General features: G+C 39.7%; 1 protein-coding gene across 1 annotated transcript; it reads right to left on the bottom strand.

Moving 5' to 3' along the window:
- Nucleotides 1–9,251: 9,251 nt before the first annotated feature.
- On the bottom strand, nucleotides 9,252–21,179 carry dgat2 (diacylglycerol O-acyltransferase 2). Its single transcript, XM_061740198.1, has 8 exons — nucleotides 20,874–21,179; nucleotides 18,584–18,712; nucleotides 18,285–18,392; nucleotides 16,712–16,782; nucleotides 13,908–14,112; nucleotides 13,509–13,683; nucleotides 10,801–11,003; nucleotides 9,252–10,656 (listed from the first exon to the last, which is right to left on the bottom strand). Exons 1-8 carry the CDS (start codon nucleotides 21,052–21,054, stop codon nucleotides 10,502–10,504), a joined length of 1,227 nt encoding a protein of 408 aa, XP_061596182.1. The 5' UTR covers nucleotides 21,055–21,179; the 3' UTR covers nucleotides 9,252–10,501.
- Nucleotides 21,180–22,397: the final 1,218 nt, after the last annotated feature.

The following is a 22,397-nucleotide window of genomic DNA, read 5'->3' as shown; positions in this document are numbered from 1 at the left end:
CCGCGACGCGCGTTCCTGATTGGCTCAAACTGCAGTCCGTCAATTGGAGGCGGGGCTTGTTTCTGAAAGCTCGAGCTGCTATTGGTCAGTTTGACTGTTTCTCATCCAGGAAGGGGCCAGTGCCCGTTGAAATATGTCAAATCTGCAAAATATGAGGAAGTTGCAAAGCACCAACGTGACATGCAGGTGACAGACAGTAAAGCGCTGACATTAAGGCAACTTTATTTATTTATCCAATTGGGCCACTAAAAAAAGTTGAAAATAATTTAATCACACTGACTATCAGCACTAACTTTCTAATGTACATGAAGTACACCAGGAACTCCTGGTTCTGGTTCTCTGGTTCTCTGGTTCTAGTTGAACTCCTCCCCTCTGGACGGCGCTACAGAGCACTGTAGCCAAAACCTCCAGACTTGAGACAGTTTCTTCCCCCAAACCGTTAATCAATCACTGTGCAATAATAATAATAATAATAATAATAATAATAATAATAACACAATCATATGCTGTAACAATGCACCTTTGTATAACCATGTCTACCTCATACTGCTGCACCTTTCACTTGAAAAAAAAATTATATATATATATATATATATATATGTTAATAAGAGCTGTCATTTGCCTATTTACTGTACAGTGAGCGAAAATAATTGAGTCAAATTCCCTGTCTTGTTTGACCTGACTTGGCCAAATAAACATGATTCTGATTCTGATTCTGAACTAACTAGCTTTTATTGGCCAAGTATGAACATGCCAGACTTCAGTTGTTTCGCTCACTGAAGCCAGATTTAAATAGTTGCAAACAGTAAATAGACAAATGGCTCTTATATATAAATATATACAATTTTAAAAAAAATGAAGGGTGCAGCAGTATGAGGTAGACATGGTTATTGAAAGGTGCATTGTTACAGCATATGATTGTGGTAATTATTATTATTATTATTATTATTATTATTATTATTATTATTATTATTATTATTATTATTATTATTATTATTATTATTGCACAGTGGTTGATTACTCTGAGACTCTATGAGTGACGAGAGTTCATCAGAGCAACAGTTTGGTGAAGGAAACTGTCTCTGAGTCTGGAGGTTTTGGCGTACGGTGCTCTGTAGCGCCGTCCAGAGGGCAGGAGTTCAAACAGACTGTGTCCTGGGTGTGAGGGGTCTGAAGAGTTACCTGCCCGTTTCCTGGTCCTGGACAGGTACAGGTCCTGGATAGATGGGAGGTTAGTCCCAATGATCCTCTCCGCAGACATAATTGTCCGTTGCAGTCTGTGCCTGTCTAGTTTGGTGGCGGATCCAAACCACAGTGAACCAGACAGTGATGGAAATGTAATAACCCAAATACTGTTCAATTTACGTGTGGTTAGTTAGCACTGTGTTCTGAGTTTGCCTGCATTGTTTTAATATGGACATAAGGAAAGGGTATACTTTGCTATATTACTAACTATGACAAGATTGTTGATGATGCATTAAAGTAATCATTGACATAAAGCAATGCTGTAGTATAAAAATGGAGGAAAGCTGAATCTTTTCTTGGAAAAAAAAATAATAATTTCAGCCACCTACAGCTTCAATTGCAAAAGGAAAATTTTAAAGAAAATCACTATAAAATCACAGCCATATTTTATTTGCAATAGAACATAGAAAAGCATATCAAATGTTGAAAGTGAAACATTTCACAACTTAATGAAACATATTAGCTAACTTAGTTGCAGCATAGGTTGAAAAGTTGGGAAATAGGCACCAAAAGGCTGGGGAATTGAACAGTACTAAAGGAAAGCATGAGGGAACATTTCATGACTAAGTAAGTTAATTGACATGTCATTAACATGATCAGGTATAAAAAAGAGAAAGTCTCACAGAGGCCAAAGTAGAAATACACAGAGGTTAGAATGGGCAAAATACAAATTTGAATAACTGCAACCATTTTGAATATCTCTTCAATGTTAGAAAAAGATTCTGAATATTTAGATAAATCTCTGTGCACAGTAGACAAGACCATAAATCAAAGCTGGGGGACTGATTTTTATACCCTGAGGTGACTAAAGTGCACTAAAAATAGGCTTGAGTCTGGATATGCATGAGGTGAAAAATGAGTAACTATGAACACTGTTCAATTCCATCCAATGCAGGATAAAGCTCTGTTATGCAAATAAGAAGCCAAATGTGAACAAGCTCCAGAAACACTGTCCATCTTGTCTCAATTGAAGCTCGTCCAAAAGGAATGGAGCAAAGCTGAACATTTTCTAATGTCGTATGAATCCAAATTTTCATTTCAATTCCAATTTCTAAGTTTCCCCTTTGGCAAGCTTTCACAAGTTAAAATATTTATACGTTTGTAAATCACTGTTTTATTTATGTTTTACACTATCTTTTTGTAACTGGAATGTCTGGATGTGAATTTACATCTCTAAAATTTAGAATGATGAATGTACAGTATAATTATGGACTACTGGAGAAGGGGTAGGACTAAATATGTTTTACTTCTTCCTACCCCGTATACGTAGTACGTAGTATAAGTATAGGTTAACACTGTTGTACTATATACAAGGGATTTTTTTTTTTGTGTCAAAACCATATACAATAGTTTTGCATGTCTGGAATGAATCAATAAATTAAATTAAATTAAATTAATTGTAAATCTGTCAGTTATAGGGCTCAAATAATAATTTTCATTACAAAGAAATTGAATAGTTATAATTAGTTAAACACACAAGATGGTAGTAATAATAATAATGGAATAACATATTTATTCCTAACTTTAAAGTTGGAGAACATACCATAGCCAATAAACAATAAAAGAGCAAAATTGTTGCAATTAATTACATTTTTCCAGATGATGAATAACAAATTATCTTCTTGATATCACTAATTTGCATTTCTATATTAATTTAAGTACCAGCAAAAGTTGGCTAAACCTACAGCTTGTCTGGTTTGTACCACACCTTTCACCAAGCGCCATCAGGGACAGCCTCTAAAAGACCTTCTCCTGCATATGCTGATGCACAAATGAAGAGATATCTGCAAATGTTTAACTATGTAAATTTAACAGCTGAAAAAGGAGGATACTTGAAGACTGAAGACCTATCAAAGCTGGCAGACATAAGGTCTGAAAAACAGAGCTGTCAGTTGATGGGAAGGATCATCAAAACACCCTCGAGGAGGTAAGTCAACATGATTTATGGCAAAAGATATTGTTCCTTTGCAGTCAGCTATGTTTGAAATTTGGAGAAAGTAGAAACAAAATGAAAAAGTTATAAAAGACAAACAAAAGGAAGAAGTCAAACTGTCAGGACAGAAAATCAAAAACAGTATGGATCAAAGATACAAATTGCACAACAAAATAAATTAAAAACAAATGGTAAAATACAGAGTTTAATGTTTGGGACTAAACCAAAAAAAATGACTGAAGGAAAAGGGATTTGCATACAAAAGAGTTAAATGTAAGTCGTCATAAACACCTAAACAGAAGAAACCAAAGTTGTAGTGGGTTAAAGGAAAGCAGATATGGACTGTACATGATTAGATGAAAGTAATTTTCAGCGAGGACTCACATAACTACATCAGACAAGAATTTGATGCTCAATGCAAACAAATAAAGATGACTGTTTGGAGAGAGCAAATACATTTCCAGTCACGGATGATCTCAGGTTGCAAGTCAGTTGAAGGACTGGGGGGATGGAAATTGTTTATATTATAGTAAAATGTACAGGTTTGAGCTAAAGTCCTGCACACTTTTCTCATTCCAAAGTGATAATGAAGGCATTTTTCAGGGTGAGAACATGTTTTGTCACAAGGCAAAGAACATGAAAACTTTTCTTCACAAAAGACAATTCAAAAACAACAGTACAGATCTCAATTCAACTGAAAATTTAAAAATTCCCTGATTTCATTATCATTTAGTGACTTTGTGAATCATCTGTTTAATGTGAAAAAAAGAGAAAAAGACCCACATGGCAGTTTTTAAAACAGTTTGAATTTTTTTTCATTTGAAAAGTTTACAGAAAAACCTGTCCATGATGCTCAGAGGTGATTTTAGAGTCTGTTGAGGCCCTAGGCAAAAGTTCTCAGGGGGCCCCTGAAAATAATAAATCAACCTTACATAGTAAATAATCTGACAGTATAGCCCCATTTCCACTCAGTGGTTCGGTACGGTCCAGCATGGTCCGGTACAGTATTTTGTGTGTTTCCATTTTAAAATGGTCCCATTAAACCGATTACCGTACCATTTTTGGGCCCTCGTTGTTTGTAGGTCCACAGACAAATGACACGGTAGGGTAAGGGCAGAGCTACTGGTGTCACGCAATACAATTTGTTGATTGGCGGACAGAAAACGACAAAAGCAAGCATGAAACCAGCATGAGCGTCTGTAAACAGTCTTCCCTGCCCACAAATTTCTCTCAAACAGCGTGGCCTGGATTGTACATACAAAGTACCAAAAGCTAAGCATAACAAAAACGAGCTACTGGATGACCTCCATTGTTGCTGTTGGTAGTGTCTCTATGGTAGCTTCGCTTTTGTTGTCATTGCACTTCTATGATGGGCATTTGGTCTACATCCCGCATGTGCCGTGGCTGTCCGACTTGCAGTGGAAACACTCACCAGAATTGACAGGACGATTCTAAACCCATACCGAACTATACCGGACTGTACCAAACCACTCAGTGGAAACGGGGCTTAAGTGAAAGAAAAACGTTTTTTTTTAATAGTGTACTTTTGTATTGTTTCAAAATAAAATCTGAACACCAATGGCACATAATGCACAATTTCCATCCATGCACCTTAATAGCATTCTTAGCTTGACAGTTAAGTTTAACTGGTCACTGTCAACACACTGAAAAAACGGGGACGAGCTAAAGCGGCCAGGTGGAGCAGCACGCGCATGTCGTCAGGAGATTAATTTACCGAAATATCTGGAGCAAAGTCAGTATCGGCCGACTGATAACTGAAGAACCTCTGTATCAGCTCAGATGATTGATGATCGGTGGGTAAACCCCCCACCAGCACCAGCACCGCTGCATCTTCCCATGAGCACGACTCTATTTGCACCGGGAATGTGTTGATCTGCCGCCGCTGTTTTGACACGTTTGTCTCTGTGTGGTGGCAATGTCACATCATAAATGTGAGGATAACAGCTGCTTGTTTCTGACCTCCACGTCTGGTCACTGTGGTCAGCTGGTGTCTGACCGGGACCAGCGCCACTCGCGGCCAGAGCCAGAACTGCAGGTCGCGTTCTGAACAGCAAGTATATTCGCCCCCGTCATTTGACGTGTCGACAGGCTCGTTCTCCTGAAAGACACCTGTAGTTCAAATACATAAATATCTCCGCTGTTACTCATCATCAATTACCTACATCGGCAGGACTAAGAGCTCTTCAGTCTTCCGACGGCTCTGGTTGAATGGCACGACAAACCATCTCCGATCGCGCTGTTTTCTTTACCGAGATCACAAGAAAAGTAGAGCAGTGATCTCCTCTACATCCCGTGTTGCTGTCTTGTTTATTTACCTTTATTCTACCAACTCGAAATATTGAATCACTTTTCTAAGCGAACGACGCAAACTCAGGCTCAAACAGCAGGTGCAGAGCAGTGGATAAAATCTGATTGGTTTACGAGTAAATCGTCCCCCACGTGGGGTGCGCTCTTGGCTGAAAGAAAGGAAGAAATCTGATCGGTTGCAGATCCTTCCGTGTTAAAAAAAAACGTATTTGTGGATTGACTCACGTCAAAAGTCACACGCAAATCCAGCGCAGCTCACAGACAAAAGAAACGTTTGTAAATCAGGTTATATTTGTGTGTGCACCAAAAATACATTTGTGTATCTTGTTCTACGCGCGTGTGAATTGTCCTGTGTATTTGTGAATGTGTCTGTGCATTTGTGAATTTTGTCCTGTGCATTTGTGGATCGGCGTGTGTATTTGTGAATTATGTCCTGTGCATTTGCGGATCGGCGTGTGCATTTGTGAATCGGTCTGTGCATTTGTGAATTTTGTCCTGTGCATTTGTGAATCGGTCTGTGCATTTGTGAATTTTGTCCTGTGCAGGTCTGGACCAGCAGGAGGAGTAAATGAGAAAAAAGAAAGAGAGCTTTGAGCTTGAAGTGGAAATTGCAGCCGCTCAGGCTAGATTGGAGGTCTTGAGAATCTCAGGAAGCAGTGTGAAAGGCAGCAGATGTAACAAATCGGATGGTATGGAATCCTACATCGCCAGTGAGGCTCGGACTGCTCTTAATGCTGAGGCTGATTCATTTGTGCCTGGTGGCCAAGGAGTATATGACAGTCAAATCACATCAAAGTATCATCTGACAAACCCAGATGAAAGTAGAATTACTTTTGATGCTACATCTCAACTGGTCCGGCAGAGGCCAACTGAGCTTGGAATGGCACACAATGTGAGGACTGATGTTTCCAGTTCTCAATTTGGAGCCAGTACAAATGCCCAAACACTGGTTAGTGATGATGGCAACACCATGCTCTCCATAATTGCAAGGCAGAATGAAATTTCTGCTCTCCGGAACAACATAACATCTCTCATTTGCCACAAAGAGAAATCCAAGTGTTTGATCAGAATCAGAATCAGAATCAGAATCAGAAAAGGGTTTATTGCCAAGTTTTCACACAAGGAATTTGTTTTGGGGATTGGTGCAACACAATACAAATATAAAAACAAATATATAAGAGATAAAATAAAATTACATGTATAAACAATAAAAAGTATAAACAGTAAAATAGAATGTAGACCGGAAATGTACAAAATGAGGTTTTAAAGTGCCGGGTGAGTCTGTACAAAAGTGACTTAGGAAAGGACGAGGTCCCAAAAGTGACTTAGGAAGATGGAGATCCACTTCACTATCATGCCTTTATCAGAGCCTTTGAACACAATGTAGAGGAGAGGACAGGTGATGCAAGAGACTGTCTGCACTTCCTGGCACAGTACACCAGGGGGCAACCGCGAGAGCTTGTTCGAAGCTGTCAACAAATGCCGGCAGACAGAGGATATCGAAAGGCCAAGGCTTTGTTGGAAGAACATTTTGGAAGCGAGCAAAAGGTTGCTTCAGCTTATATGGACAAAGCACTCTCATGGCCTGTAGTTAAAGTAGAGGATGCCAAATTTCTACAAGCGTATGGTCTCTTCTTAAGAGGATGTTGCAATGCGATGGATGAAGTACTGTACATGTCTGAGCTTAACATGCCTGCAAACATGCTGACAGTTATAAAAAATTGCCCTACAGATTAAGGGACAGATGGAGGACAGTGGCCTGCGACATTCAAGAAACGCATCATCGTAGAGCTACTTTTCCCGACATTGTGGCTTTCATTGAGCGTCAGGTCAAAATTTTAGTTGACCCCGTATTTGGCAATATACAGGATGCCCCAAAGACAATGACCAGCAAGGACGGAAGCAAAGATAATTATCTACGTCGCACACGAACCCAAGGGAGTAGTTTTGCAACTACAGTTGCTGCGGTTGATGAAAGAAAGGCCCATGTGAGGAAGGAAGGAGCCTCACTGGACAAGGTCTGCCTGTACTGCAAAGGTGAACATGCACTGGAGTTGTGCCCTTTACTGGGAAAGAGGGCACATAATGACAAGATTGCTTTCCTGAAAGAGCACGGAGTCTGCTTTGGATGCTTGTGCATAGGGCACATAAGTAAGGATTGCAGGAGGCGACTGTCATGTAAAGTATGTGGAGCTAAACATCCTAGCATGCTTCATATTCACCCGAAAAACAAAGAGCAAGATAAAGGTCAAGCAGTTGCAGCGGATACAAACACAGCAGTGGGTAGCTCTCTGGTGGAAGTGCAAAGTAGTGGTCTCACTGGGGCCATCGTGCCAGTCAAGGTCAAGTCTAAAAAAAGTCATGAAATTGTGGAAACATATGCCTTTTTGGACCAAGGAAGCTCACCCTCGTTCTGCACAACAAGTCTGATGAATAAGCTGAATGTTCCAGGAAGGGGGAACTAAGATTCTCCTGCGTACTATGGGCCAGGAAAAGATGGTTAGGACCTGTATTGTGTCGGATCTGGAAGTAGCTGGTCTGGAAAATGGTTTCTATTGTGACTTACCAGATGTTTTTACACAGAAGAAAATGCCTGTGTGCAGGAGCAACATACCACGGGAGCAGGATCTGGTTAGATGGCCATATCTGCGAGGGGTACATCTACCTGAAATTGATGCAGAGGTGGAGCTTTTGATTGGGTTGAATGCACCAAGAGCTCTGGAACCAATAAAGGTGATTCCAAGTGAAGATGGAGGGCCATATGCTGTGCAGACCATGTTGGGATGGACTGTTAATGGGCCAATATCTGGGGAAGCAGACTTGGAGCAAGCCATCATCACTGCTAATCGTATCTCTGTGGTAAAATTGGATGAACCGTGGAACAGCAATTTCAAATAGACTTTCCTGAATGCAGCCAGGAAGAACAGCTAGGTCCATCAAGACAAGATAATCATTCTATTCCATCCATTATCTATACCCGCTTTATCCTTTTCAGGGTCACGGGGGTCTGCTGGAGCCTATCCCAGCTCATTTCAGGTGAGAGGCAGGGGTTCACCCTGGACAGGTCACCAGTCCATCGCAGGGCCACATATACACACAAACCATGCACACTCACACTCACACCTACGGGCAATTTAGAATCACCAATTAACCTAATAATATAATATAACAAGATAATCAGTTTATGGAAATGGCGAAAGGTACTGCTGGGCTGGTGGATGGTCACTACACCATTGGCTTACCTTTGAAGAAAAGTGATGTGTGCATGCCTGATAACCGCAAGCTAGTGGAGCAACGTACCTTGAGTCTGAAACGAAGGTTCCACACTGGTCTGTGCGATCCCACGCCAACCACTGCGCCAACAGATGGCAGTGTTGCGCTACTTTTGCATAATTTATTTATCAATTTATCAATATTATCCTACTCCGTTATTTATATATATGTATGTATGTATGTATGTATGTATGTATGTATATGTGTGTGTGAGGGTTGTGTGTGTGTGTGTGTGTGTGTGTGTGTGTGTGTGTGTGTGTGTGTGTGTGTGTGTGTGTGTGTGTGTGTGTGTGTGTGTGTGTGTGTGTGTGTGTGTGTGTGTGTGTGTGTGTGTGTGTGTATAATTCACTAATTTGCTGTTGTGCCTGGAAATAATCTTAATTTTTGACATTAAATTCACGAGTGCCAGGCAGCAATCATAATATACACTTTGAATGGGGTGAAACTTGTAGAAACCAAGAAGTCACACATCTTCTGAAAACATACAAAAGTTTAATTTAAATATTGGCAGAAGACGACTTTCATCATATAGACATTTCTTGCTGTTTATTGCACAGGGATTACACTGCTCTTTAGAATAAGTCACAATGGTGAGAACAGAAGAAATCGCTCTTGAAATGACATTCTTGTCACTTACTGTTAATCTTTCATCAACATGACACAAGCTTTCTTATTCCGATGATTCCCACATACCATTATCTTAGGAAAGAATTGGAGGCTCCCTCAAATAACTTAAGACAAACAAAAGAAATTAAAAAAAAACAATTACAAGGTATAACCCATTCATTTCCAGTAATTGCATGAGGTATGTTTACAGTCTGATAAACTACATACTGGGATCATCAAATATTTGACTTTTAACCAGCATAACTACTTTATTTTTATTTTTTCTATACTGTTCTGAAAACTCTCTGCTTTGATAAAATCGATGCAGATGAAGACCTAATGATCAGAAGGACAAAAAGAGGAAACAGCAGAACAAGTTCGTAGAAAAAACACGTTTTTTTAAGACTTAATCTTCAGAGGGTAATCAGCAATATAAAAAGTGCATAGTCATTGAGGGATAAGCACTGAAATAGGCTTGCTCTTCCTTACAGAACAGAATTAATACTTTATGGCTTCATACAATCACAGGCACAAGTGTATTGTATTTTTCACAATGTAAATCCACCCTGTTGAACACGTTTACTGTATAAACAGTAGAAATCACTGCATATTTGGGTAGAATAAATGTCTTTGGCTTAATTAAACTTTGGGATTATTATCCCAAATATTAAAGTGGTTCCTTCCATTTGCATTGTTTGTGCATTTAACATTTAATAGGGTTATAAAGCACTTAAGGGAACATAAGAATGCACAGAAAAGAGAAGACTTAGAAGTCTGAAGTTGTCTTGCAGCTCCATCTAGTGGAGTTTATGCTTCCCTGCTCTAACGAGAGGCTACAAACATGGCGTCTTCAGAGAAAACGAGGAAAGAAACAATAAAAAGGCACAGTTTTGAAATAGGATATGGGGTAACTAAATCACTATTCTTTAAACATACCTTCCCCTGAGAAGGAACTACACGTGTGTTTGAGACACTGCGGTAAGCAGAGGCATCTGTACCAAGAGTCTGGAGAGTTCTGTTTGCAGTCCAGAGATAAATTGGCCACCAAAGCAGGATGAAGAGGAAAATTGGAATGGCTGCCACTAGTCACAGTTTCAGTAGGGGTTTCTTGTCTTTTCACTGGATGTGCAGGATGTCACTCTCCTTCAGACCAAAGCGGGTCTTGAACTTGTCAAAAAGACACTGGAGGGACTTGACGTACATTGAATGGTAGAGATCCACCATCTCCTCAGTTGGATTCTCAATTTTTGGCACTGTGATGGGCTCTCCGACTATAGTAAAGACACACAGAATTACGTTAATTATCTTGAAATAAACTCTACCAAACAACACAATATATTTAAATATAAACCCAGTCTAAACCTTTGTAAGAATCTGGCCACACACTGAAATCAGGGACCAGAAGAAAAACTTACCTATGGTGGTGATGGGTTTGCTATAAGGCACAATTCCCCAGGAGTTGCCAAAGAAAAGACCGCATCCATGGAAAAGGCATGGTGCAAAGCCCAAGATCTTCTGTAGCTTTTTCTGCATATATCTCCAGGAGGTCCCCTCCTCAAAGATAACCTGCTTGTAGGCATCGTTTTCTCCAAAGGAGTATACGGGAACCAGGTCAGAGCTGAAGGGACAGAGAGACGGTTACTCAGCAAATATTACAATACATGGTTAAAATAAAATAAATAAATACAGAGCTACAGCAGTGTAAAAAAAAGAATTAGACCAGAAAGGAGTTTGTTTCTATAAAAGCAAACTTTGACATTTCCTTTATCCTACAGTAAAACGTAGAAGAGAATAATGGTCAGCATTTTAACAGACAAAGTTTTTTTCCATTTAGAAAATGTAAGAGATTTAGGATAGGACTCGAGAAACACATTCAAGTGTTGAGAGAACAGCTACTAAAGATAAAAAAGGAGAAAAACAACAACAGAAGGCTTTATAAACTATACAAGAAACACCTCTCTGGGAGATTTTCCGATAAGCAGAAGAACCTGTGAAAGGGGGAGGGTGTCAAGATTAGGTATAAAAGCAACATCCACCAAAGTCTTTCCAGTCAATGGTGGGTTCTGGCTCACTCCCTTGAGTTGAACTCCATCAGGAAGTCATCAGTTAAAAAAATATCAATGCACTCACTGCTCGATGAGCACACTCTTTCAGCCCTCAGGCAGCACTAGCCTGAGAAACAATCACGCCATGGCGATCAATATAGACCTCATACACAGCCCATAAATATGGAATCTGGGATACCTTGGGAAATCCTTTTCACTATTCACAGTTCATTGCATGAACCCAACCCAAAACTGTATTTGTAAAGAGGAAACCATTGCTGACTTCTCTGGGGACAAACCCTTTTCAGATACAGAAGAAGACAGTGGTTGCATCCTCCGTGTTCACAGGTGTTCACAGTTCAGGTTACTTTCAGGAAAAATGGACGTGGGGTTCTATCATAGATACCAGAGACGACAACAGTGATCTGGTTGTTATTAACTACAGGTACAGGAGGTACGCTGATGCAGAGGTATGTCCTGAGGTTTCCTGCCGAGTGATGTCTTCTCCTATGACGTCCATCCTTACTTTATTAGGACGAAACCAGACATCAATCTGCATGACTTAGATTACATTTTCTTCTTCAGCTACAAAACTATTGACGAGTGACACTGAAATGAAAGGTAAACCTGTGTTTGCTGACATCAAAATTCTAATGTTTACATTTTCTAAATACATTGTAGGTGGTCAATGAAGGCTATAAAAAAATAATGCTTTCTGTGCATCTGTTTGTTAAATAAAGGCTCATGATTCAACCCCTACAATTCAAGAAATTTTTTTTATACCACTTTAGAAACTTGGACGTTAGAACTTATCAAACATTTTATGACAATGTTCATAAAGCCGCCTGCATATGTATTCATGCTTTTCTTTGATTTCTCACGTATCCTAGTCATATTTTAAATCTCTTGACGTTAAAAACAATCATCCCACTGGATGTGCAGGATGTCACTCCATCTAGTGGAGTTTATGCCTCCCTGCACTAACAAATGCCACACAAATACGTGGCATTTATAAAACACCTCTTCAGATAAGGTGAACATTCAAAGGGAGTTTTTTTTTTCTATTTTTATGCACAGCTTGCTAATTGCCACCGAACAGTTGTGGTGACACATGCGTACTGTTTACAAAAGCATAATCTATATTAAGCATTGTTGTGAGGGAACGGTTACGTTTTGGGATCTGAAGAGCCTTACATTTACACAACAGTGTTACAAAATCTGGAAACTATGGACTATGGACTGAAAAGTTTGAAATCCACTGCACCCTGTAGTCGGTCTTAAAATGTAACGATAGATCAGCCCCCGGTGATGAAGGCTTTTTTTAGACCATAATCATGGACCACAGTCTCCTTTCAGGTTCAAGTTTTTCAAGTAGCAATTAGTATTTTACAATAAATAAATATCTTTACTTTTTCATTACAAATAAAGTTGTTTTTTTTTCCTCAAAAACAATTTGCTGTCCAGCTGGTCGCTACAACATCGTAATTCATAAGAGCCAAACCTGAGTCTTAAGATGTCTAGAAACTATGCCCAAAGTGACCTACATTCACACTGCAGGCTTATGTTGGGTGAAATCTTAACCTAGTAGTTATGAATGAAGGTCTAAATAGCTGCTTGTCTTTTCTGTGCACCTCTAAGCTTCTTTGGACACCGTGCACCCAGTGATATGATAATCCTCAGCTCCATTTGGGAGTGAATCTGGTTTGTTTGAGATAGTGAGGCAAACCAAGGCCGTTTTGCATTTAGCAGCATTTAGTATTAGTATTAGTGATTAATGTAGAGTGGAGGTCAGTCCCAGTTCATCTCGCGCAGTATGACCTCTCAGACAGGCTACTACATGCCGCCAGGGTTTCTTAGCCCTGAATTGGACAACGTAGAACATTCATAAAAGATTTGAAAAAAAATGCTTGTTGTCTGGCATTTTAACCTTTCTGAGAGTAATAATCTAGGATTTAGCCATTCCAGTGAGTGCCGGTCAAGGAATGACATTTTCATGCTCACAACAGATTTGATCAAGGCCGTGTTTTGCCACTGAGAACTGCGTGGCCTTATGTCTGACTATTGTTGTGCATACGCACCCTTTCTGTAGGGCCAGCCTTACAAAGCCTTTCCGGTTCTTCAGGGTGACACAATTCATGCCGGGTGCGCAGTGTAGAGACTCTGCTGCTCCTCCAACTACGATGACCACAGCATTGCCAATCCCATTACAGGACAGCAGGTAATCAATAGAGTTCCTGTTCACTGGACAGATACCTGCATGGGGGAAAAAATAATAATTGCAGCAAGATGGAATGAAGGCTTTTTATGCCTCTTAGATAATGTAATTGTGGGCAAACAGGGGCCAAAAAAGAAAGAAAAAGAAAACACTGCTTCCAGAAAAGCATTTACAAACCGAGCAGATTGTGCTTTAGAGCAGTTTAAGCTCTGTAGATCAACAAGAATTCAAACAAGATCCAAGGTTTTCCCAGCCCTCTCACCTCCAGACATCAGATAGTCTCGAAGGACAGGCATCCGGAAGTTTCCTGCCAGAGTCGCCAGGGAGGGCTTGATGCCGGGGAATTTCTTGGAGAAGCCGGTCGCCTCCGTCCCAAAGTTGCAGAAAGCGCCAAAAGAAAAGATACCGTGGGGGTGGTATCCAAATATGTAGTTCCGGCTGGGCAACAGATCATGCGTTTTAATGAGCTGGAAGACATGGGCACAAAGATGAGGAGCATTAGTAAAACATGACACGTATGCACATCAACATTCACTTGGTTCATATGGCAGACATTTCCCCAAACAAAGAACGCATATTTAAAACCTAAATATAACTAGCATGTATGGATTTGGAATACAGTCAGTGTTTTAGTAAGTAGGCCATCCTTATCAGCTCCAACCAGAAAGAACTGACTTCTGCCTGCTCAGGTGGCTCCTAAAATAATTAATCTGCGTGCGTGCCATGCACCTTCACAGGTTGACAACAGAAACATTTTACATTTCTGCATCATTTGATGGTGTAAATCTGCACAATCCCCATAAAAATGCGCCCTGTATACTCCCCGAGCATACACAGATCCATCACAATGTGTGCACAAAGCTTCCATAGTAGCTAGGTAAACACAACAGATACATTATAAGGAGATCACATTCAAGCTTCCTCGGAGAACCACAGGAGGACTCCTGAGGCAGATGTGGTCCACTAGAGAGGACGGGGTTGGAAAGACTCAAGGAAAGTTGAAGCGAGTCGAAAAGAAGCAACATTAATACACTGGAGTCTTTGTTCCTATGGTTAAACCAGACCTTCAAGGACATTTATCTAACAGATTTCATAACAGTCACATTACACAGCTCCTCCGGTCAGAACTTCACCTCAAACCCAGACTCAGACTTTGACCACGTAACTTCCAACTCATAAATAATAATCATAAACTCATGCTAGATAGAGCACGCTTCCTCCTCTGCTAATCAATTCCCCGGTTTATATCATCAGGTTTTTTGAGCTGGAACTTTGCAGAACCTCCACCTGAAGAGACAGACGTACACTTTTGGCTGGCAAATGGCTTTTCAACTTCATGTTGAAATAAAGTTTACGAAAAAGTAAAAAAAAAAAAAGGCATTGGCTCTTACAGCAATATTGACATTTCTTAATCAAGACAAACATGACGGATTCCAGCTGCCAAGCATCTGATCCCATCAACCTAACTACACATGCACTTTCATGGTGCAAACGGCGCAGATCAATGAGACGAGCAAAGTCCAGCCTGTTTTTCAAACCGTTTTTCCCAAATCCCTGGTCAAGACTGCAGACTTTTTTTTTACTCTTAACTAATTCAGTATTTTTTTCTAATCACACTTAATGTTATGTGAAAAGTGCAATTCAAATACACGTCCCTCAGTGAAGCATATAAAACACTTATAAACAGCTAATTAATATCACAAACATTGAATCTGTAAAATAAAATAATAAAAATGCTCAAAATCCAATGAAAGTGAAACAAAACTTTCGGTATTTATAAATAAATGTATAAATTGCGGAATCAATTTAAGACTTTTGGTGAATATTTCCATCTTTTGTTTCATTAATTTAGAAAAGTTAATTTAAAATTTTTAACCCTTAAATTCAAAAGTTTGATCAATTCACTGAAACAGAAAATATCAGCAATTAATTTCCAGTTACCTTCAATATCTGACACATCTGAACAACATCTAATAGCAACAACCAAGAGACCATGTGTGCCAGTTTTGATGGCGCTTGAATGAAGACTTGTGGAGATGTTAAAAAGTCAACTAATTTAGGAGTTAATGCAAGTTTTGGAAGAGTGTCAAACTGTCCAAAAATGCCTGACGCTGAACTTCCCAAAGGCCCTTAGTCTGGATGATATTTGATCAGTTTCTCAAAGAATGGTCCAGCAGTTTCTGATGAGATTTTGAAAACAGGCTTGCAGGAAAATAAAGTGAGGCAATTTGAAGAAAGACCACAGAAGAAAGCCGTGGATGGATCCATTAATCTCAGAGATGAAAGAATTTTAACTCTTGGCAGACGTGTTAAAACCGGGAGTTGGAGCTCATGTGGTTTTCTGGTCCTTGAACTTTCATGTATCTCTATTATGTTTACATTACTTTTTTTTGGTTTCTTCAAATAAAACAAGCTTTGGACAGCTAAGCTCTCTAAAGCTGGACTTAGCTGTCCTAAGAAAAAGGACCCATCTGATATATAATGGATATCTGATATATGTTCTTCGAATTATATCAAAGCTGGTAAAAAATCTTCTAGTGACCAAACTGATTAAATTAACTTACTAATCATATTTGACAATGTGAGAACCGATGACTGCGGCAGGTCATGTTAGGACACAGCCTTGACCTCTGGCCTCTCCGGATACGGTTTAGTCATGTACAGTTACTTGCACGTACGTGCACGTATCAGACTGCAATTACATATTCCCTCTGTCCGAATAAAAGTCTCAGACGCAGCTGTACTCTGATACTTGAGGACTATAATGTAGGACAAAGTCCCACACATCAGGCCTTCATCATTGAGACAGGACAAGGGACAGCGTGGAGCAGACAGCCGATACTCCACGCACCACAGATAAGCCTTATCTGCAGAACACTGTAAAATCAGCACACAGCTGGTGAAGCCCGGTTGTCCTGCTGTCCATGTGTAAACAGCACATTTACAGTGTTTATTTCCTTTCTGGTTGCATTCCTGACACCTCCAGTCTTCTGTTCAACATCTCTTGAGACTGTAACAGGATAAATTAGCAGCAGTGTACAGAGAAAAGGTGACGTATTCACTTACCCTGATTGGAAAGTAGTCCCTGAAATACGTCCATACTGTCCAGCTCCTCACCCAAGAGGATCTCCTGCCACCTGTGGAGAAATGACTCAATGATAATCAAAGAAACAGAAAGGTACAGTCACACTAAGTACATGTGGTTTGAATAAAGTGAAGTCTGGTGCAGTTGCAGCAGACTTATGGTGTGGTACATTTGAATATGCGGGCTATGAGACCTCCTGGCGTGGACGGCTCCCCGTTACCGTTTCCTCACCTGGATCCTCTGTGCCTAGCCATGTCTACACCATGTGTCTGCGTGTGTGTCTGTGTGTGTAATTTAGGTAATAATAAGTTTTATGTTTATTTGTTTTTTCTTGTTTTTTTTTTCTGTTAAGCACTTTGTGTTTCATTATTTGTAGGAAAAGTGCTATATAAATAAAGTTTGATTTGATTTGATTTGATTTGAATATGTGTACCCTGAAAGTAGTAAAAGTAACTTTTATAACCCAGTGACATTTTCTTTAGCAATATTTGAATTAACCTAGCATTTGTCATTCATAAAAAGGTAATTCAGGAAGCAAACTGACTTCTTCAGATTGCTTGTTTTACATTAAATAGTTCAGAGTCCTCTCAGAACAGTTGTGTTTATTATGTATCTATAATTGATATTTGAAGAAAAGTTATGGGAAATCACTTAATTCAGTAGAAGTCAGACCTTCTCAGTTAGTCCAAACTAAAGGACGGAGTGGCCAACAGCTCAAAGATCCAACTCTTGATCTCACAAAAACCACTAAATTATTAGCACATTTACTCTAAGTATGAACTATTGTTATTGTAGGTTCCCCTTGGGTCAAAGGTAAGAGGACATTATTCTCACAGTAAAAGACCTAAAATTTAAATATGTCAAATGATTTAAATGTATTTATTATTTTTTTAATGGATAGACTTAAGGTAAGGTTCTATGGTACAGTATGTCAGCCAATAACAATCAAGGAATAGCTGTTTTTTTTTTTTTTTTTAATTACTGAAATGTCAGACAGTTGGCATCAAATTCTGAAAAAACAAACAAACTGCAATTTAGATGTCTTCATTAAACAAATCAGAAATAAAATGATTCAAATAGTTTAATGTGCTCAGCCCTTTTTACTGAACATTTAATTGTTGGAGCTTTTTCTTCAAACAAAAAAAGATAATCAGTCTGTGATAAAAGTATTGCCATTTCAGCTGTAGCCTGTTGGAAGCTGTAGCTAAAAGCAGCTTATATCCTCTAATCCAAGCTTTCACGCTATTCAGTTTTGTGATAGGAACCTTTCAAGACATAATACAGTCCTTGTTTATGCTAATTATTGCAAAATGTTTTATCCAATGCTGTGGTCACACAGAGTTATTCTCGCTGTCGTCATTTGTATCCTGTCATGCTGATAACTGAGGATGTCAGTGCATGTGCTCATGTACCACCACGCTCCTTTCAATTTTATTTGGCCAGTCACCAATCAGTGCTGCCTGGTCAGACGCAGCATTTCTCAGCTGCGTACAACTGAAGTGGATGCTTTAAGGAATTAATGTGTAATGGGATTTTTAAGTATTAATGTCTTGCCTTGTTTCGGGGTGTTCCAGTCGACAATGAGCCAGGCAGTGTAAAGGGCAGCAATCAGCCAGCAGTCAGTCCAGAACATGTAGATCAACAACACAGTGCAGGCAGCACCTACACGGACACAGGAGAGTTAGCACAGGTGTACCAGGAGTGGCTCCTTAATTCATCCAATTATTAAGATAGTTTACCAACAGAGTAATCAAGAGTGAGAAAGCCAGGAATGTACAAACAAGTGCCCAGCTGGAAGGTTTGACCTTGTTAATCTGAGGCTAATTAGCTAACACACACTCAGGCCAACTCACCCAAAGCTAAGAAGGAGATGACCCACTGCAGAACAGAGATGACCTGCAGATGTTTTTCCATCTTGGACTGGCAGGGCCAGAACGCCAGCGGCCGGTTCTGCAGGGCAGAGAGGATGCTGGAGCCGGTCCCTGGACGCAAACATGGAAGCTGAGTCAAATCTCCGCGGACATGGATCAAACACAGACATGAGAGCAAAGAAGAGCTTGTGCACAGATGACGATAGCTCTTTCTGTGGTGCTGATTGAATATAATCGGCAATCTCCCCTCAGAAAGAGGACATCAAACAAAAACAAAGAGTTAATGATTTCCTCTAACAGTGCACCCACCGGCCCGCTGTACATCATTAAACATGTCGGCAGGTCAACAGCCCCAGCACCTCAGATACTCACCAGCACTCTTGACTGGCCGGCTCATACAAGTCAAACCATACAGTTACATGTGAGAAGAGGTCGAGAGGAAGGAGTTTAAACCAACTGAACGGCCACATTAAGAGCAACTAAAGCTTGTCTAGCTCACTCGCTAATGAGAAGGAGAGCTCTCCTCTAAGAAAAACACTATCGTCTAATCCCATCTGGCCTCACTGAAAATAACCCAGCACCTTGATTCTGTTGGTAATACCTGTAAACGACAATGCTGTGACGTCTTTACAACTGCCTGAATGCGCAACAGAAACAGAGAGGTGGCCTGAATTCAGCTGTGATCTCTCAGTCTACCTATGAAGCCCCATCAAACTGTTCACCAGGCACGCAGAGAGGGGCACAAGCAGATCCACAACCAACCGTCTGAGCAAACGGGAGGCCGTGCTCCTCGTTCACAGCAAATCTGTGTAAAATGTGTGGATTATAGCAGGACTTCCATGTGTACATTCAAACCTGAAGACGGCAGAATTTACGATACAGCCAACCCCCTGCAGCTCTCTGCCGGACCCCTCCATCTGAGCACAGGCCCGGAGGGATTTCACAGCCACCGCTTTGAGTGGGTGTTGATTTTTAAACTTCCTCAACTGACACATCCTACACTTAACTCATCTGATCTGGTCTGAAAAGATCTGTTATATTACCAGCGTCCCCGTGAACAGGTTTTCTAAAAAGAGGAGGTGCAGAAGCCTCATCTCCACTCAGAGAACCGTAACTTGAATATTGTGGACGGTGATGATTTTATTTACTTAATATTCCAGTGTTCACTTATTGGTTGAGAAAGATCCTTAAAGTTGATTTAGACCACAAAAGGAGTCAAATTTGGCTAGACTAGTTATGTAATAACTGAGAAGCTGTTATCTATATGTATAATAGCCGTACTTTAACTCTAGTTTGTGGAAGACAGCTGTAAGCTTTTACAAATCAAAAACAGAGGAAAAAAATCTTACCCTTTGTACTGAGTAGTGGGTGTTATTTGATTGGATTTATGTATAATATGGTATATGGACCTGTAAACAGGTACTGGAATAATCCCAGGTTAGTTCCATTTCTTCATTGGATAGTCATATGCTTTAAAAACATTTTATAACTCCTTACTTAAGTAGTTTGAACTCTTTTTTTAAAGGAGTCTGTTTATTGTATATTTCTCTGCAGATTTTAGTAGTTTTCCGGTGAATTAAGGTCTTCTGCTTTGAAGCAATTGGTATCTTAAAAGTTTTTCTTTCAGAGATGTTCCTTCCAGCACTGGGGGCGAAATTAGCCGTGAAACATTTTAGCGTGCAGAGACTGATGGAAAATAAAATCCTCACTTTGTGTAAATGACTCCTAAAGTTCATAAAAAGTAAGTGGTATAATAGCAATGATGAAAATGATACTGTTTTCGGAAAAGAAAAACACAACAAACAAGTATAATATTCTGCACAAAACATGCATTGATTATTTCAATAAATCAATAAAATACATATTTGCAACATTGGACAATTATTTAGAGGCCCGTAAGTGTTTTGCATCAAAAAAGAATTGACAGAAAGCCAACTATAGTTGCACCCAAAACTGAAGAAAAATAGATCATAGACCACAAATTATAATTATAATATCTGTGCAATGGATACATTCAATATCTGTGCCAGATATTCTCTTTCTTTAATAAAATATTGACCATCAGATCTTCATGGATAGATTTTTATTACATTTCCCTTCCCTAAACAGACTACCATCAATATGTATTACACTAAGGGGTATTGAATACATGTACCAAAACAGTACCAGGTAAATACTGTTGATCACACTGGGTGCTCCTTGACCCTCTGACCTGTTCCACGAATCCCCCCGGTGTGATAACCTGTGTTTGTGTCCCTGGAAACCATCTTACCTTTGAGGACGCCAGAATATGCAGCAAGGATGGTCTTCATAACTGAGGTCTGTTGGATGACGTGGGCGCCCGAATGATGGAAAGAAATCAAATAAGACCTCGGATGTGTGCAGAGCTCCGAGCCTACAGCTCCTCTGTTGCCAGCCTGGATCAGCAGGTGACCGGGAAGCGAAGCGGGCATTTAATCTGGGCAGGGAGAAGCAGGAGGACCGAGCAGGACCGGGGAAGGACCGAGCAGGACCGAGCAGGACTGAGCAGGACCGGGGAAGGACCGGAGGAGCCGGGATGGGAGCCTGCGGGCGAAGCAGGAGCGGCAGTGTCTCCTCCGAGTCGCTCCGTCTGCATTTATAGGCGCAGTCACGTGTTCAGCTGTGTTGCGTTAACATACGCCGTAGCCTACGGCGTAGGGTTTGCGTTGGTGTGACGCGGAACCATAAATCAGCCTTCACCTCAGCAGCATGCAGAGACCCCAAGTTAACTCCTGCCTTGCGGGCAAAATTACAGCATTTTCATTAGAAATCGGACTCAGGGTTCCCAATTGAATAACGTTATATAACTTCAGCAGTGGTGTAAAGTAACGAAGTACAAGTACGTTATTGTACTTACTGTTGACAGATATTGACAGATAATTTGTGCTGATTACAAATAATATAATATATTACAAATAATAGCACTGACCAAAACACCTGCAGAAATACTGCAGGAATGAAATAGCAGCAGTTAAATGCAGCCTTCTGTAAGCTTTAAATATCCACTGGGCTTAAATCTAATACTATCAAAATAATGATAATAATAATAATAATAATAATAATAATAATAATAATAATAATAATAATAATAATAATAATAATAATAATAATAATAATAATAATAATAATAATAATAATAATAATCAAAACACAACAATTAAAAACAGTTTTCCTTTTGAAAATAATTTTGTACTTTGAATTTTGTACTTTGTACTTTGTACTTTTTACTTTTGTACTTAAGTACATTTTACACCATGTACTTTTGGTACTTTATTATATTTAATTTGAGGTACTTTTATACTTTTACTTAAGTAATTTTCTTAATGGGTACTTTTTACTTTTACTTAAGTAATTTTCAAGCAGAAAATTTGTACTTTTACTTAAGTACAATATTTTTGTACTTTTTCCACCTCTGAACTTGAGTAATAACGTTGCCTTGCCCTATGTGTGTGTGTGTGTGTGTGTGTGTGTGTGTGTGTGTGTGTGTGTGTGTGTGTGTGTGTGTGTGTGTGTGTGTATGTGTGTGTGTGTGCAAACTCTTAAAGACTAGATCTTACGGAAGAGTATCAGGGCCATGCAGGAGAAAAAATATTTGAGAGGGGAAGATTTTTTTTTTATTGTGCACTTCGAGAAAAAAGTCGAAATGTCGAAAAAAAAGTCGAAATGTCCAGAAAAAAGTCGAAATGTCGAGATTCATTTTAAAATACAATTTCAAGAATAAAGTCGAAATTTCGCCTTTTTTCTCAACATTTCAACTATTCACGAAATTTCGACT

Source organism: Cololabis saira, chromosome 14, assembly GCF_033807715.1.
Source record: "Cololabis saira isolate AMF1-May2022 chromosome 14, fColSai1.1, whole genome shotgun sequence".
NCBI classification, from domain to species: Eukaryota; Metazoa; Chordata; class Actinopteri; order Beloniformes; family Belonidae; genus Cololabis; species Cololabis saira.
The sequence above is the reverse complement of the archived record's forward strand: the minus strand, read 5'-3'. Positions and strand labels throughout refer to the sequence as shown.

What these genes read in the sequence shown, in the direction of transcription:
- dgat2 (XM_061740198.1), bottom strand. Translation starts at nt 21,054, where the DNA reads ATGCCCGCTTCGCTTCCCGGTCACCTGCTGATCCAGGCTGGCAACAGA. An exon ending in AGACTATCTGATGTCTGGAG is followed by an intron (nt 13,684 to 13,907) that starts GTGAGAGGGCTG and finishes TCCCCCATGCAG; the next exon opens with GTATCTGTCCAGTGAACAGG. An exon ending in AGGCTGGCCCTACAGAAAGG is followed by an intron (nt 11,004 to 13,508) that starts GTGCGTATGCAC and finishes CTGTCCCTTCAG; the next exon opens with CTCTGACCTGGTTCCCGTAT.